This window comes from Galleria mellonella, unplaced genomic scaffold (genome assembly GCF_026898425.1).
Source record: "Galleria mellonella isolate WM207_F2 unplaced genomic scaffold, CSIRO_AGI_GalMel_v1 utg83, whole genome shotgun sequence".
Classification (NCBI taxonomy): Eukaryota; Metazoa; Arthropoda; class Insecta; order Lepidoptera; family Pyralidae; genus Galleria; species Galleria mellonella.
The window spans coordinates 2,635,978-2,648,776 of record NW_026442162.1 but is presented as its reverse complement, the minus strand read 5'-3'; the positions used below and the strand labels follow the sequence as shown (position 1 = coordinate 2,648,776).

General features: G+C 33.9%; 1 protein-coding gene across 1 annotated transcript in view; it reads right to left on the bottom strand.

The window, feature by feature from the left end:
* The window catches only part of LOC113516926 (protein Wnt-6), a 53,604-nt gene that overhangs the window by 834 nt on the left and 39,971 nt on the right, over positions 1 to 12,799 (bottom strand). Inside the window, exons 3-4 of the mRNA XM_026901430.3 lie at positions 1,893 to 1,999; positions 1,077 to 1,286 (exon numbers count right to left, since the gene is read on the bottom strand). Of these exons, the coding sequence (XP_026757231.1) occupies positions 1,077 to 1,286; positions 1,893 to 1,999 (317 nt within the window). The remainder of the gene's footprint in view (positions 1 to 1,076; positions 1,287 to 1,892; positions 2,000 to 12,799) is intronic.

Here is a 12,799-nt window from a genome sequence, read left to right as displayed (position 1 = left end):
AAACAAACATGATCATTAAATATCAGTATATGATAAACATTTCCTTTTATATATGAATAAACCTATTTGCTTCGCCAGGCTTAGGTATTACAATCCTTCGTCGTTTAATTTTATATTCGATTCAATTGTTAGTAGATCAATCTAAGAAAAGGAATGCCAATGTTTCTTTTAAGAAGAGTTTTGTTTGTAAGTTGTCTACAATCCTACTATAACTGTGTTTAGTACTACATCTACATATACTATACTGATGGATTATTAGTAGTAATTAGTGAGTATAGATATTTAAACTAAGATTAAGTCATCGATAGTTATTAAATACAAATATTATAATTTTAAATAAATGTAAAACTATACACATATTTTTGTAAGTATTATAAATAGGCAAAATTAATTAGCACATGTTTGTAAGTATATACAAAAGCACAAAGAAATATCACAGCAAAAGTGACACTTTTTAATATTAATATACATTTGTTTTTAAAATATCTACTCTCATAAAGAAATTATTATTTTTTATGAATTCTTCCTAATATAATTGCAACTAGATGAAAAATGTATATGTGAGGTATTAATAAGACCATTAAATGACAAAACAGTAATTTTTAGAAATTCTATCTGTTTACAGACAAAAAACGTGCCGGAACCAACAGTGTATGTTTGCAAAAACTATTGCACCAAATTAAATGTGGTGTTCCTGAAAATCTAATTTAAAATCTGGGTTGTTTATTTCTCTGACAACCATCTTGATACGTCATCTAGAAGTAGTCCATTTAATTGGTTTTCCTATTTCTGAAATCTACACATACGAAGTAGCGATTAGCTAGTATTAAATAAAATAAAACTTTATTCTTATAAAAACTATTTGATCTAAGAATTTATTTAGGATATTATTACTGAAATACAACACTGTGCGGTTACCATGTGAATAATATTAAATTGCATTAATAAAATACAATTATTTTATAATTAAATGAAATCCACTACGCTACTACTATTAATGCTAACTAAATAAAATCTATGGTCATTGCATATGCAAATTTAATATAGAACCTTATGGAGTAAGAGATCTTACTAACCAACCTCCCAGCATTATGGTTATGAAGTTTAATCATAGTCTTTATATCGCTTCGTTTTCTGTATCGGCTGTCCATGAATTCCCTAGACTTCCTGAGACCAAAGCGAACATTATCACTGCATCCACCCCACTGCCACCTTTCTGTTGGTACTGTAGAAGGTGGGAGTGTGATGGGTAAAACCTTCCCACGACGAGATTTTGGTGGCGCACCCTATGAAAATAATACAACAAATTTAATATATACAAAATTTTCAGAAGTATTAGTGCATTTTGTAGATCTATACAAGGGGCATAATATTTCAGATATCAGTCAGGTGTATACAAAAAGAGAGAAAGGATTTTTTTAAACATCATACAAAATAAAATATCAATGGATCTATAATAAGTGAGTGAATAAATCATCATCATTATCATCATATCAGCCTTTAACTGTCCACTTCTGAATATAAGCCTCCCACTTGGGGAGTTTTTTGTAGTTGCCATGCCTAGCAGGCGGATTGGAAACCGCAAACAGGCGTTACAGATATTTGAAGATGGACGCTGCTGCCTATCCCTTACCTTCCCTTAGTCGGCTCTTATGACACCAATGGAAAAGAAATGGGTGGCCTATTCTATGCCGGAACTACAGGGCTATATATTAGAATATTACTACGGACACACGGAATGAATAAATAACCAACACAAAATCCCATTTTCAGTTTTTTTCATTACATCCTCTGTCGATATATATTTCTCTTTACTCACACTCTCTTTGTATACTTCTTTTTCTTATTTGGCTTTTTAATAGTTTAAAAGAATTAGAAACATTGGTTAATACCTTTTCACATGAGCACTCCAAAAGTGATCCGGCAGTGCAAGCTCTGGTTATGGCATATGTGACCCCCGCCGCAGTGATTGCATTCACGAAACCTGTTTCTCTCGTGTCTGTGAAAAAAAAATAGATACATATATAAAAAATAAAATATAGGCATTTGATCAATACTCACACGAGCCTGAAGTATTGGTCAAAGAATTTTATTATCCTAATAATAACAAATAATAGAAAGGAGATGAAGCAAATTAGATATACTCTTAAACATCTACAAAATTTATTGTGGTATATAATGGCACAGAAAACAACAAAATAGTAAGGGAAAAAGAAATATGTAGATTTAGCTAATTTTTTTTTTGATAATTTACAAAATTAATTAGTAATGTATTTTGAAAAGGAAAGAATATGAAAAGCAAAGCTCTATTGAATATTTTTTTAACAATTATGAGAAAAAATTTACATTTTATATTAATTCGTTAGTAGTTTAGCCCGTCGATGCTCCTACAATGGGCTGATATCAAGAAGTCTTCGATTAGTTGCCGATTTAACATAATCTTATCTAGGGAGAAGAAAGAATTGGGTTTCCTCATTGCAATAGCAATAATTATATCTTATGTCATCTCCATGTGGTCCCTTCAAAAATTATCATGGTTAATTTCTAGTAATACTACAATGATTCAATTGATAAGATATTTAGGTCATCATTTCATCACTATTATTAAAAGCGTAACCATTTCACCTTTATTCATCAAATAACCTGATCGAGGATAGAAAGGTATTTTATTATGGCGACAAATATCGACCTTTAACTATAACGTACATATACACCAAGAATAAGGAATGCTGATCGTTCTCGCATCAAACATCGTGGAACCTGTATCAAAGTAATTCCACACTAGCCATTCATTATAGACAGTTTATACCATTTAAAGTCATATAGAAATAAAACAGTGAGGAGTAAGTTAATACAAAATGATACAAAGTGAAGCGTTTGACCCAAAAATCAATATTCACACGAGCCTAGTAATAAACATTGATGAGCTTCACGAATCGAAGGTTCCATCCATAAAACATTTATGAGCGACACACGGTGGTGGCAGACCTCGAGCGATCGTGCGAACTTAGTCTGTAAGTTCACTTCCATGTTTATAAGAATATTAGAAATTACCTGCGAGTTCGTCACCGTAACCGGAATGTTTTAAAAATTAGCCTGTCCTCTTCTATCCCAAAGACTACGTGTGTACTAGATTTAAAGACGATTTATAACAATATTGGTTAAGCCGTTAAGGTGCCAAGTGGTAACGAACAAGCACATTCACTTTTATTAATGATGATTTTTTTTCAATTAAATTGGCAAGGAAGTTATACTATCTGCGTGATAGTAAGCATCCGCAGCATCTTATGAATGCCAATATCGTTAGATGCGTATTGTCCCAGGTTTATCGAAAATTCGAGTGTCATTGGGCTCAGTACCTAGTTACTTCGTCGCCAATTTTTTAAATCCATTCAAAATATACCACATTGCTAATGTAATCTGTTTTGAAGGGATTTTAGTGGCTGTGGCTGTGGTTAGGGCAGAATTAATGGGTAAGATAGATATATATACACGATTTTGTATAGTCTTCCTATGATATGATACAACTGATGTGGGCGATACTATGGACTATAAGTATTCATTTAATGTATTAAAACAATAGATTAAAAAAAAATTCTAGATTTCATTATTTTTTTAATTAAATAGAAAATAAAATTATATTGAAGAAACTACGATAGTGTAGAAGACTGAAGGAGAAAGCAATTGACAAACAAAAAATAAAAAAGTCTAAAAATAAAATATATAGAAAACGAAGTAGTTTGCAATAACTGGAGAGAAAGATGTGTCGTTTAATTAGTGAATATAAGCTTGTTTAAAGACACGACTGTGTGTCCGACGATTTTAGAGGCACTCGGCTATAACAATTAATGGCGAGTCAACCGATGTTGGATGAATATTCAGACGCCATGAACAAAGTGAAAATTGCTGCACCACTCGCTGAATATGCGTCGACCATCATCACGGTGCGGTATGTTTTTGTTTAGGTCAGTGACTTCATATTAATGACCATCCGATGGTTTTATACCCGTGTAGATGTAAGCTTTTATGATAGTTACGTTGCATATTTTAGATATATTGTTTTTGTTGATCGTCATATGGTAAATTAAATTTCTTATAATTTATATGCATAATAAATAAAAATAAATTTGAAATTCTGTTCCATGAAGAACCAATTCAATATTGATGCATCAACATTAAAGTAAACTCGTTGATAAAAAAGTCACCAAAATTATTTTACAATTGTTGTACATGTTGTATAACATATACACAAATAAAAAAAAATAGTCGATTAAAAAAACATAGGCCTCCCTCTATTGGGTGGGTTTTGCCAGTAGTTGCCACGCTTGGCTGGCGGGTTGGCAATCACAGTTAGGCTTTGGTGATGTTTTGAAAGAGACGGTGCTGCCCATCTCTCTACCATTAATTTCCCTTACTCACTTGTTACATAAAAGGGATGGCCCATTCTGTGCTGGAACCACACGCCACAATACTAAAAATTGATAAAAATTAACTGGTTCAATAATTCATATTTTATGGCCTACTCTGCCATAAAAGGAAACTAATGGATATATATTTTATTTTAGATGTCTCATAATGGAAAAAATTAGGGTTGTATAATTTAAATAGCATACGATACACGTAGCATTTCTAACAAACCGTATGCTAGTGGACATAAGCGCAAGAGACAGTTATATATGATGATCTATTATAAAATGTCGCTTTAAGTGTTATTAATTATAAATTTACTTATATTTTCATGCGATATATGTGAAGTATGCATATACACTATTAGTATTCGAGTGCAAATGAAAGAAAATTTACCAAGCTGTATCACGTTGATATTTGTAAACCTTACACAATTACATTTTGCTCGAAAAAAAAAATTCTTTGGGTTATGTATATGATCATACTCTTCAACCGACCTCAAAAAGAAGAAGATTCCCAAATCGATTATATATGTATGTATGATTGTATTTTTTTGTTATTTGTTACTTGATAACTCTGTTAGTTGTAAACAGTTTGCTCCGATAGAAATTTTATCAATATTTTTTTTTGAAACAATCTATATATAACTATTAACAATCCACGATATTACTTATTTCTCAAAAACCTATTTTATTTATATTTATTATGCTTTGCTTAAGATTTTCAATTAAACAAATATTTTCACTGAATTAAAAATCATGATAAGCTGAAGCGTACCATACCAATTTAGCTCTACGGTGTGTACATAAAATCTACAGTAATCTTATAGTATATATATTTAAGTACATATTGACAAGATGTGGTCAACTAGGCGTACAGACTACAGACATCTTTTTATCCAGTCTATCTTCTCACTCGACAGGTGCGCCAGAATAATATATTGATCACTAGAGGCTAAGCTCGGTTCGGCAATAGTAGCGTAGCATTCATTAACTTCAGATTAGATAACTGCAAGGCTTGCGCAATGCGATGCAGTTGACGGCAGATCGGCATCGGGGGCCTATCGATCCCATGCTAATTGGGCCGACCGCGGCCCGACGCGACGTCGTATCGTCGCCGCATTCCCGCCGCACCACTGCAGCCACCCGTCCCGAGAGATACAGCAAAATTTATTGCACGAACAATTTATATAATTGACGTGCGACAAAAAAAGCGAGAGTGCACACCTATCCGCCGCAGAATTCGACCCGTAATTACACAGCCACCGATTGTCCGTAACAATTTTTATCGGGCCGTGATTAATTTTCGCCGGACGTCGTCAAGGATGCGTCCTCCGCTGGAATTATGAGAGGAATGTCAATTTCGAGATATTTTGCTAGTCGTTTAGCAGCTGAGGGGGAAAAGTGACGTGCAGGAGGCGAGGTGCATGGGAACAGGTCCGCCCCATGCATGCCACGGACGCTGCGTTTTTTCTGGCGCGGAGGGCGCGCGGTCTGTCGATAGGACGTCGCGCTCTCGACACTCGCTCGTCATTATAAATCCGCAGCGGTGAACTCAGAGCGGGGCATTCCACGCGTTCCGTTCGCGTTATGCACTGTAATTATAACAAAACGCGTCTCCGTCTCGCAAATATGTCGTTGGAAACCAGGGACATGACATTCTCATCACCAAACGCTACGTTTTTTTATATTATTCGGCCTCGAAATTCATCCTGCGTCGAACCACTCCCACGATGACCGCCGATTATATTCGGGGATGTCGCGATGGCGACTTTTTGTGGTCGCTGCCACGGGCGCCGGCGGAATGTCGGTATTCGTGTCCACTGCATTATTCAGTGGAATTGTCGATCAATCAATAAAAGCGATTGAATGAAATTGATTCACACATGAAAACTATATGGGTGCCATAACACGCTGATGGCGAGCGTTTTTACAACGCCAAATACTTGGAAGTCGTTCCGCCATTCACGTGCGGTCAATCATGAACACGCGCGATTGATTGTGCCCATGAAAACGTCTCGGACTTTTCTCGCGACGAGTAATTGGAAAACAACTTAGTAAGCTTCATTTACGACCGATCTGCAGTATTGGTAATGTCGTTGCCAGTTCTCGTAGGAAATACGTAATTAATTCTCTTACATGAACATCGTATTGGTTTAGAAACTTTTTGCTCTTTGACTTGTCTCGTCACAGTTCTTTTTAAGCGTCGATGTTGTCACGATATGTCATATTTAGATGACAAATAATAAATCATTCTGAAAATGGATAATCTACACTTTATCAGTCGTATTAAAGAAAAATATAAAGAGTACTATGGATGCCACTTTGATGTTTCATTATTTGGCAAGACGAGGAAGAAATTGATCAGACCTATAATATTGATAAGCTTGAATAGATTTATAAAATTGTCGCCATTCATTCTAGAATAGAATGGATCTTCCATCAATAAAAATAAAATCTACAATAATAAAAAGATTTATTTATTTATTTATTCTTTATTGTACACAAAAAAAAATATTACATATAATATATATAAAATAAAGGTGTACAATAGGCGACAATAAAAAAACCAAGATTGTGATAGCTTCTTTGTTTTATTGGGGTAGAGAAAATGCCATGTTTTTGTCAGCTCCATGCATTTTATTCCCGTAAGAAACACCGAAAGTTATTTTCAAAATGGATACCTTTTTCACTTGAAATACATATGAAACTTTGCAAGAAACCTTTGTGCAAAATTTTAAGCTCATTGGTTTTACAATTTTTCTTTTAATTTATATTAAAGCCTATCATGATTAGTGACTATTATTTTGAAAGTTATAATGAATTCATAAGTTTTGTTATTAGAATATCAAAAACTAAGGGTTGATAAGTCGTTTTTATTATATATAATAAATGTATGTATATTTATAAATTACGTATCAAGCGAAGAGCTTGTTTACCACTGTTGTAGTATCAAAATGAACAAATCTGTTGAATTGAAATCGATAAATTAAGTAAAATAAACTGCATAATTATGATGCGACGATCGCCTAAACCCATTAATTTCCATTATCTTCAGGGTTGTCACCGCTTATCAAGTACTTTGCTGACACAAATTTTTTCAAGACACGAATAAGTAATACCTTAGAAGGTTATCGTGTTTCTGGTTCGTCTTAATGAATGATACTTAACTAAATAATTCATGTATAATAAATTATATTTTTTTTCCAAACATGTGTGTATATATTTACGTTGATATGTTCTCAAGTGGGTTAGTACAATAATACAAGTAGTAATAATTTTTATTTGCCACAATTACTTATTAAAATGGATAAAGTCACAGTGAAAAGCTAGAGAAGTTGTAAAAAGCCAATTACAACATTAATCATTGTAATAACAACATAAATTACGTTGATACAAACCAGACAGCGAATGCAAGGTAACGTCAAATTGGGAAGATAAGCCGAGTGCGTCCCATCCTCCATGCGATCATCTACACAGGCCATATGTGAAATTGTTGAGAATTTTGCAATTTTAATTTTATTTATAACGAGACAGCCCAACGCATAAGCGGATAGCGTCAATTATCTGCGCATTTTGATGAATTTTTCATGAGATCTTTTCCTTGTTATTTTAACTGCATAATGTTTTTTTGTCATACATTTGTAAGCAACTGTAAGATTTACTTATGGTATTATCGGCGAAAAATCTCTGTTATATGATTCTTCCTATATTCTGAGAAAATTGAATAAAAATAGCGGTCTAAGTACCTTTTTAGATATACTAACAATTTAATATTAAGTTTTCAGTAACCGTACTAAGATTGATTTTTAAATTTAAGTGTAGATATATTGTTAGTGAGGAATAATTTTATGTTTTAGCTAAATTAATGGAGCATTTCAATACCTATTAAAAAAATATTTTAAAATAAAAAACTTACATTTTAATCAATATAGGAATAAGGATATTTTTAGATAGATAGATAAACTTTTTATTTGAGCTATTTATGGCACACGTAAATTTACAAATGAGTTTATACAATCAAATTATTTACACTTTTCAAAATATACAACAAAAGATAAAATATGAAAATATGGTTTCGCCATGTGCGTCGCAGCGACCCAAATTTTTTTCTTTCAAGTAAACTAAAAAAACTATTTTTTTTTATGATTTTATCCATATATATTCTGTTACAAAAAATACTGTAAAACTAAAGTTAAACTTTTAGAAGATATAGATTATTTTGCTTTTTAAATAGTTTTATTTTTTTTTTAACCCCTGTGTGGGTGCCGTCGCATATTTCTTGTAAAATAAAGTTTTTTCTTTCTTTCTTTCTTTCTTTTAATATTTAACACAAAATATATAAATTTTGAATTTGGAGGATCAAGGAGAAGGCAATATATATTAAAATATCTTTATAATCTTAATTTTGATTTTTTAATAAATAGTATTGAGTAAAAATCTTTTTAATAGACACCGGTATCTGCAGTTATAGGTATGAACTTAAAATATACTTTACAAAATTTCCAATCCTTTCAAATGAATCTAATCAGAATATTATTTTTATACCATAGAAATTATTTGTATTTTAATATAATAAAAAATTAAACAAAGTAGTAAAAACGCTATCGTTTCTAACTTGTACCGCACGATAATCGGCCGGACGTTCCCGCTAGAAACTGATAAACTGAAACTCGCTTCTCGATACAGATCGCAGTCGCATTGGCTCGTCTGACGCGACTTTAAATTAACCGTTCACGCACTCCCGTTCAGGAATTTTAGATTTGAGATGGATGCGGGAGGCGTCGAGACACTTGCGCTTGCAGGCTTAATAAACAGATGATATAATATCTCGCTCGAATACGATAAATCTCTTGATTGGTTATCTCATTTATGCTGTTTGGCCTTTAGGAACTGTAGACCTATTTGAAAATTAACTTAAGACATATTTTTAATATTGGTAGGTATGTATAATAAATGAATTCTAATACTGAATACCTGATTGTTGACTACAAGAGAATACTTTTATCATTAAGTTCACCTTATATAAGTAAATAAAAAATATATATATATAACAATATGAGAAAGACATTATCTTTATTTCAGTTATACTGTAATAAAAGAAAAATATAACCACGTCAAAAATGAATACCAGGTCACGCCACATTAGTATCAATTAAGGCACTACTATGTTTATTATACATTTGCAAACACTACTGCGTAAATAAGAAATACTAGGCATCTTATTTATTCTCATTATTTTAGTCACCTATCTCTTTTCAATTATTAAAAAATGAGGTGAAATGTACGAATAATATTAACTAATATCTGTGTGCACTGCCGTTGTGTTTAAAAAATATTGCCAAATATTTTTTTAGTTTTTTTTCTAAGCATGTAATGTATCTTTTTATAAAAATAATTATCACTTATTGTTATAATTTCCGCGACTTTGCCCACGTAAATCAATACATAAAGTATTCTATATGTTAATAGAACATATAACCTACCTGTGTACCAAATTTCATTCAAATCCGTTCAGTAGTTTTTGCGTGAAAGAGCAATAAACATCAATCTATCCGTTTATCATTACGAACTTCCGCATTCATTATGTTAATAAAATTTACTCGATAGTCGAGTAAAAAATCACCTTACAAAAAGTCCTTACTGTATACCTTAGCCATCTAAAACAGTCTATCCAATCAAGAGAAACAAACGCCATCCGATACATTGTATTAACTCTTGTTAGCACAATTTACGCGTGTACCGAGAGAAATTCCTTCACGTAACATCTTCATCCATTTCTTTACTTGAGTGAATGTACGACGCGATTTCCTTACACAGTCTGCCAAGTATCGGATGTCGGACGAAGCCGGGCGTCGTAAACATGTATGTCATACAGGGTTATACGTGCGCGAGAGGCGTCATCGTTAAATCATATAAAATTAAATGTTGAGCTAGACTGTGGATAGTATTATGGTTATAGTATGTAAATTTACGTAGTTGCATAAATAAAGCCTATTTCGTTAAAGTTTTATTAATAGATTGATTCCTAGGAGTTTATATGTGTTTACAGGGTAGAATGTGCACGAGTACATCTTGCTCTGTAAACACAAAATATATGTACATTTTGCTCCACAAACAGTAACGTTCATTCGTAAACTCACATAGATTGATAAACGACGAGATATTTCAAGACACATTCAGTTATGAAATTTTAATTCAAAACGCATTATCGTGCCTCTACTAATACATTTCACTTATTGCGAGTTATTGCTTATCTCTTTTGTTCCACAAATAAACACAGCTGCTTCAATTGTCGTATATACGATATGTAACAAACACGAAACCAACAGGAAAGTAAACATTATGAAATATAAAAAAATAGATTACTAAATTAATTACTGTATTCAGTTTAGAATTCAAAATGTAACATACATACACAAAAAACATAAACGAATTGGAAATCTTCTCCTTTTGGAAATGGTTAAAAATTGTTCTACTGTAAAATGAACGCGTTTGTTTTGATTTGATAGTGTACAGAGTGTAGTGTAGTATGATAACCGTCATCTATAAACATAAAATTAGTGTATTACTCTTTATGACTTTGATTTGATTTGATTGACGTTTCAAGTCCTGTACATATAAAACAATAAAAAAAAAAACTCAAAACGACGTGACGAATTAAAAAATTATTTTTTTAAACAACATCATTAACACCCCAAACATTAATGATTTACGATTGAAGATTAGTCATACCAGTTTTAAAATAAAATAAAATATTTTTAAATGTATGAATTTTATAAATAATTGGCAGATATTTCAGGGCGAATACGGTGTTTTTGTCCAGCGTCCCATCTCGTACGGCGGCTGCAGCTCGCATTATCAGTGAAGAAGAATTCCGGATGAAGTCCAAACAACTGTCGGAAATGATAATCTTAGGTCATTATGTCATTATTATATCCGTGAATTTTAATTATATAAATAATAAAAAAATAATATACGTTTTAAAAATAACATTCGACATTTTACAGTTCACCATTACGTTCTTTGATGCTGATGCGATAAAATTAAAAATACCAATCCATTTACGCAAATTGCATCTAAACATAACAGGTCCCATACACTTTCTTCATTCTGTCTGTTGCGCCAACTAAATTACTTCAGTAAAAAGTCGCCCTTAAACGTGCATCAGTTCAATGCGAGCACAATACATCCAGTTGTCAACGCGACCGCATCGGAATTCTTAAGCGGACGCGAGCATTTTATCTCATCTGATTAATTCAAATATTTAGCACAATAAATACAGGTCGGCGGGGGAGAGTTCGCGAGCGGAGAGCGGCCAGCCTCGTAACGTTGTCGCGACTGTCGGCCGGTGTGACGGCGACGCGCGGACGGCAGACGGCCGACAGCGGACGGCGCATGCGAGCAATTGCATCAGTGCCAGCGTGTCAACGTGCACCCATTGTGGACCATCTACCCAATATATGAGCAAAGCGCGATCTCTGCGCCCGCGCACCTGATTTATCGACGTCCCAGCACAACCCGGGATACGGGACGCGCTGTCGCCGCCCGAATAAAGCGCATTCTCACGCTACTGAACGCACGCGAACGCTCCAGTCTCCTACCCGTATTTAAATGGAACGATCGTTTCTCATTCCTTTCCCCCAGATATTTTACGTCGAGTAATACGATACGACACTGTCCGGCTATTTCTACAGTTTTCGCGTTCGTTTTTTCCCTCGGCCCGCTATTGTTCACTTGTCAATTTCTTTAGCTAATGCGAGTAAGCGTCTCATTATGCGGTGCGGTGCGTCCGCGACGCGCATTCGGTGTTGTGACAGCAACCACCCACCGGAAGGGGCCGAGCGTCATTCAGCCGCGCACAAAACGCGAATACTTTATTCAACGTACGTCCGATGGCTAATTTGAATGGATTGTGCCTGTTTAATGGGAATAATTAGCTCTGTTAATGCATTCGAGTAGTGCGATGAAGTGTCTCAGTTTAGAGTGTGTATATACTTTGTGCTGTTATCTTTTGTTCTCCTAGTTAGCGAGTAATTAACGGTGCACATTCAACGGCACAGACAGATGCAGTGGCGAGCGCAGGTTGCATCACGGGCCGGCCATTAATTTGTAGCAGATATGCTGTTGCACGCACCGCGCCTCGAAGCGACACATAATAAGGACAAGCGAGATTTTGCAATCAGTCAAGCTGTTAACTGTCATAGCGTACCGTAAATGCATTTCTCACGCTGACGAATGCGCATCAACCAACCTGAATACCACGCAATGACTTCCCTTATTTACCCTCATTAAAATCGAGGGAAAGAACTCTTTAACACAAAGTTATTTCTCGGTATTATAATTCCTTTAAAGCCGTATTTTGTTAAAAAAGTAAGTTACCGTCGTCGTTC